This window comes from Palaemon carinicauda, chromosome 28 (assembly GCF_036898095.1).
Source record: "Palaemon carinicauda isolate YSFRI2023 chromosome 28, ASM3689809v2, whole genome shotgun sequence".
NCBI lineage: Eukaryota > Metazoa > Arthropoda > Malacostraca > Decapoda > Palaemonidae > Palaemon > Palaemon carinicauda.
The window spans coordinates 24,195,640-24,198,139 of NC_090752.1; the positions used below are offsets into that span (position 1 = coordinate 24,195,640).

General features: G+C 30.1%; 1 protein-coding gene across 1 annotated transcript in view; it reads left to right on the forward strand.

Moving 5' to 3' along the window:
* The window catches only part of LOC137621727 (cadherin-related hmr-1-like), a 315,706-nt gene that overhangs the window by 84,698 nt on the left and 228,508 nt on the right, over positions 1-2,500 (forward strand). The window contains exon 8 of the mRNA XM_068352241.1: positions 1,831-1,977. Within this exon, the coding sequence (XP_068208342.1) occupies positions 1,831-1,977 (147 nt within the window). The remainder of the gene's footprint in view (positions 1-1,830; positions 1,978-2,500) is intronic.

Genomic DNA, 2,500 nt, shown 5'->3' on the forward strand with positions numbered 1-2,500 from the left:
ATAATTTTTTTACCCTTACCTCCTTCTATCACCCTTCCTTTTATTACTCCCGAACCATTACCTCCCTACAGTGACAACTATATCCTAGTTAGCTGGCATACATGTTTTTCTCTTTGATTCTGTATGAGGCCCTTTTAGATATGGGCGCTTATGTCTTTAGCCTTTTAGAGTGTCATGTCATTAAACATTCAACCTCATTTTTGAGTTGATGAGTTCCCTAATTTTGTAGAACATTTTCTTTCCTGAAGCTTGGTTTTATAGTTCACCACAACCAACAAAGGCACATCAATCATTCATATCTTCTTCTCTTATTATTTTTCCTTTTACATTCATATAGTCTCATGTAATTCTGTTTTTTGAAGTAAAATTAATTTTTGTTACTATAAAGAAGTATCATAACAGATTTTTTCCCTTGTTAAGTAAAGAATTTGTTTTCTTTTGTTAATAAAATTATTGAAACCTCTATTCTACCCTGTAGGACAGATGGCTTCCTGAGAAAACGAAAATATTCTCTCATTATTTTTTAGACAACTCTTTTCATTGAATTCAATGCTTCTTAATAAGCTACTCCGGTGTTTCTAATATATACTGGAAACCTTCATTTAGAAAATACAGTATGTGTCAATGCTCGTATATAATAAGCAAAGAAAGTCACCTTCATTACGGAAAACGACATAGTCTCATATTTGTTTATTTGCAATGTTGAAGATGATGCTGGCCATGGATCATAGTTTTTGTTTCATAATAGTTTGATTATTTATTATACGGTTTTTTTTTTTTTTTTTTTTTTTTTTGCTGAATTGCCATCTTTCCGAATACTTCCTCTTGACCTTTTGTTATCATTCCTTCTACTATCACAATTACTGGAATATTTGAAACTCTGGTTACCAATTATTCTCTACAAAACATTGTAACCTAATATGTATTTTTTTTTTTTTAATAATCTGAAATTGTTTGGATTGGAATAGACCATATACAATTTATCATATTCCACTCCTTTTAGGGTATCGACATCCCGAAGCCTAAGATGAACTTTTTCATTATATTCTTTAAACCTCTTGCCATTTTACATATTTCAGTATAATGATCTACCAGTATATTTTCTTGCTTAAAGGTAAACTTCCTAATATGTATTTTTTTTTTTAAATAATCTGAAATTGTTTGGATTGGAATAGACCATATACAATTCATCATATTCCACTCTTTTTAGGGTATCGACATCCCGAAGCCTAAGATGATCTTTTTCATTATTTTCTTTAAACCTCTTGCCCTTTTACATATTTCATATAATGATCTACCAGTATATTTTCTTGCTTAAAGGTAAACTCCATTTTATTATTTTACTATTTTATTTATATATCATAGAGGTCTGTGAGACATTTTCTAGAGTTCGAAATTCTGCACGCTTAAAATCATTCTTTTCAACTACCATGTTATTCTTTTTTTTTAATTCCAATATCGACTTATCTTTTTCATTATCAGTGTTTTAATCTTTTTGCTGACGAATTTGCATACAAAGTTTTGTGGTTTATATAAATTCTTTCCATTTGCATACTTTGAGGCAAATCTAAAGAGCATATCTTATTCCTTTATAAATGACTATAGGAAAACGTTTAAGATTGATAGAAAGTTCAAAATCCCTGTTTAAAAATAAAAATATACTCACCACAGGAGAAAATTTCTAGGCATTCAAGTCTTTATGCGCCTAAGATATAGTTAGACGAAGTACAAATTTTCTTACAGAGAAGATTTTTTAAATGGACATGAGGGTATAACTGGATAAGCAATACTCAAACTAAGAATTTGGAAAATATTCTTACTTACTTTTAGATCGTAGAGGACAGTGGTCCAGGATGGGATCGGTTTGGTATTAGATCATCAGGGGCTTCGGGGCAACTTTACGCCCGTCAGAAGCTAGATTATGAAGACGAAGGACATCGGCTGGGCTTTAGATTCATAGTACAAGTCACTGATAAGGTAAGTACAATAAATTAGCCTTATGGTTTCCAAGATTTTGAAAATTAGATCGGAAATAGCTTTTGATAACACTGTTTAAAAAAAAAAATCGTAATTTTGATTGGAAATTCTCCAAAAAAATATATTGTTCTCAGCCGTATTTCAAGTGAAATACAGAAAACTGTAATTCCACCTTACATTGTTATTATCTTTAACGGGTTGGTGACCGTAATGTCACTCCTTTACGTCAAAATATCTGTTTTCTATACGGTAAAAATCCTAGAATAAATGTTTCCAGGCATTTAGTTTTTTACGGATAATTTTTAACAGTATAGTTACTCTTCAGAAAACGAATCATTGAGAATTTTTTACCACTTACATTCTCGAAGCTACAAAATGCTAATAAATTACTAATCGATTTAAAATTGCCTTGATATATTTAGAACTGATCTCTAGGACTTACGGTCTAAACTTTTTATTGCACATTATATATCTCCTTTTGACTTATTCTGATTATAATTTTTTAAATTAAGGTTAAAATTTT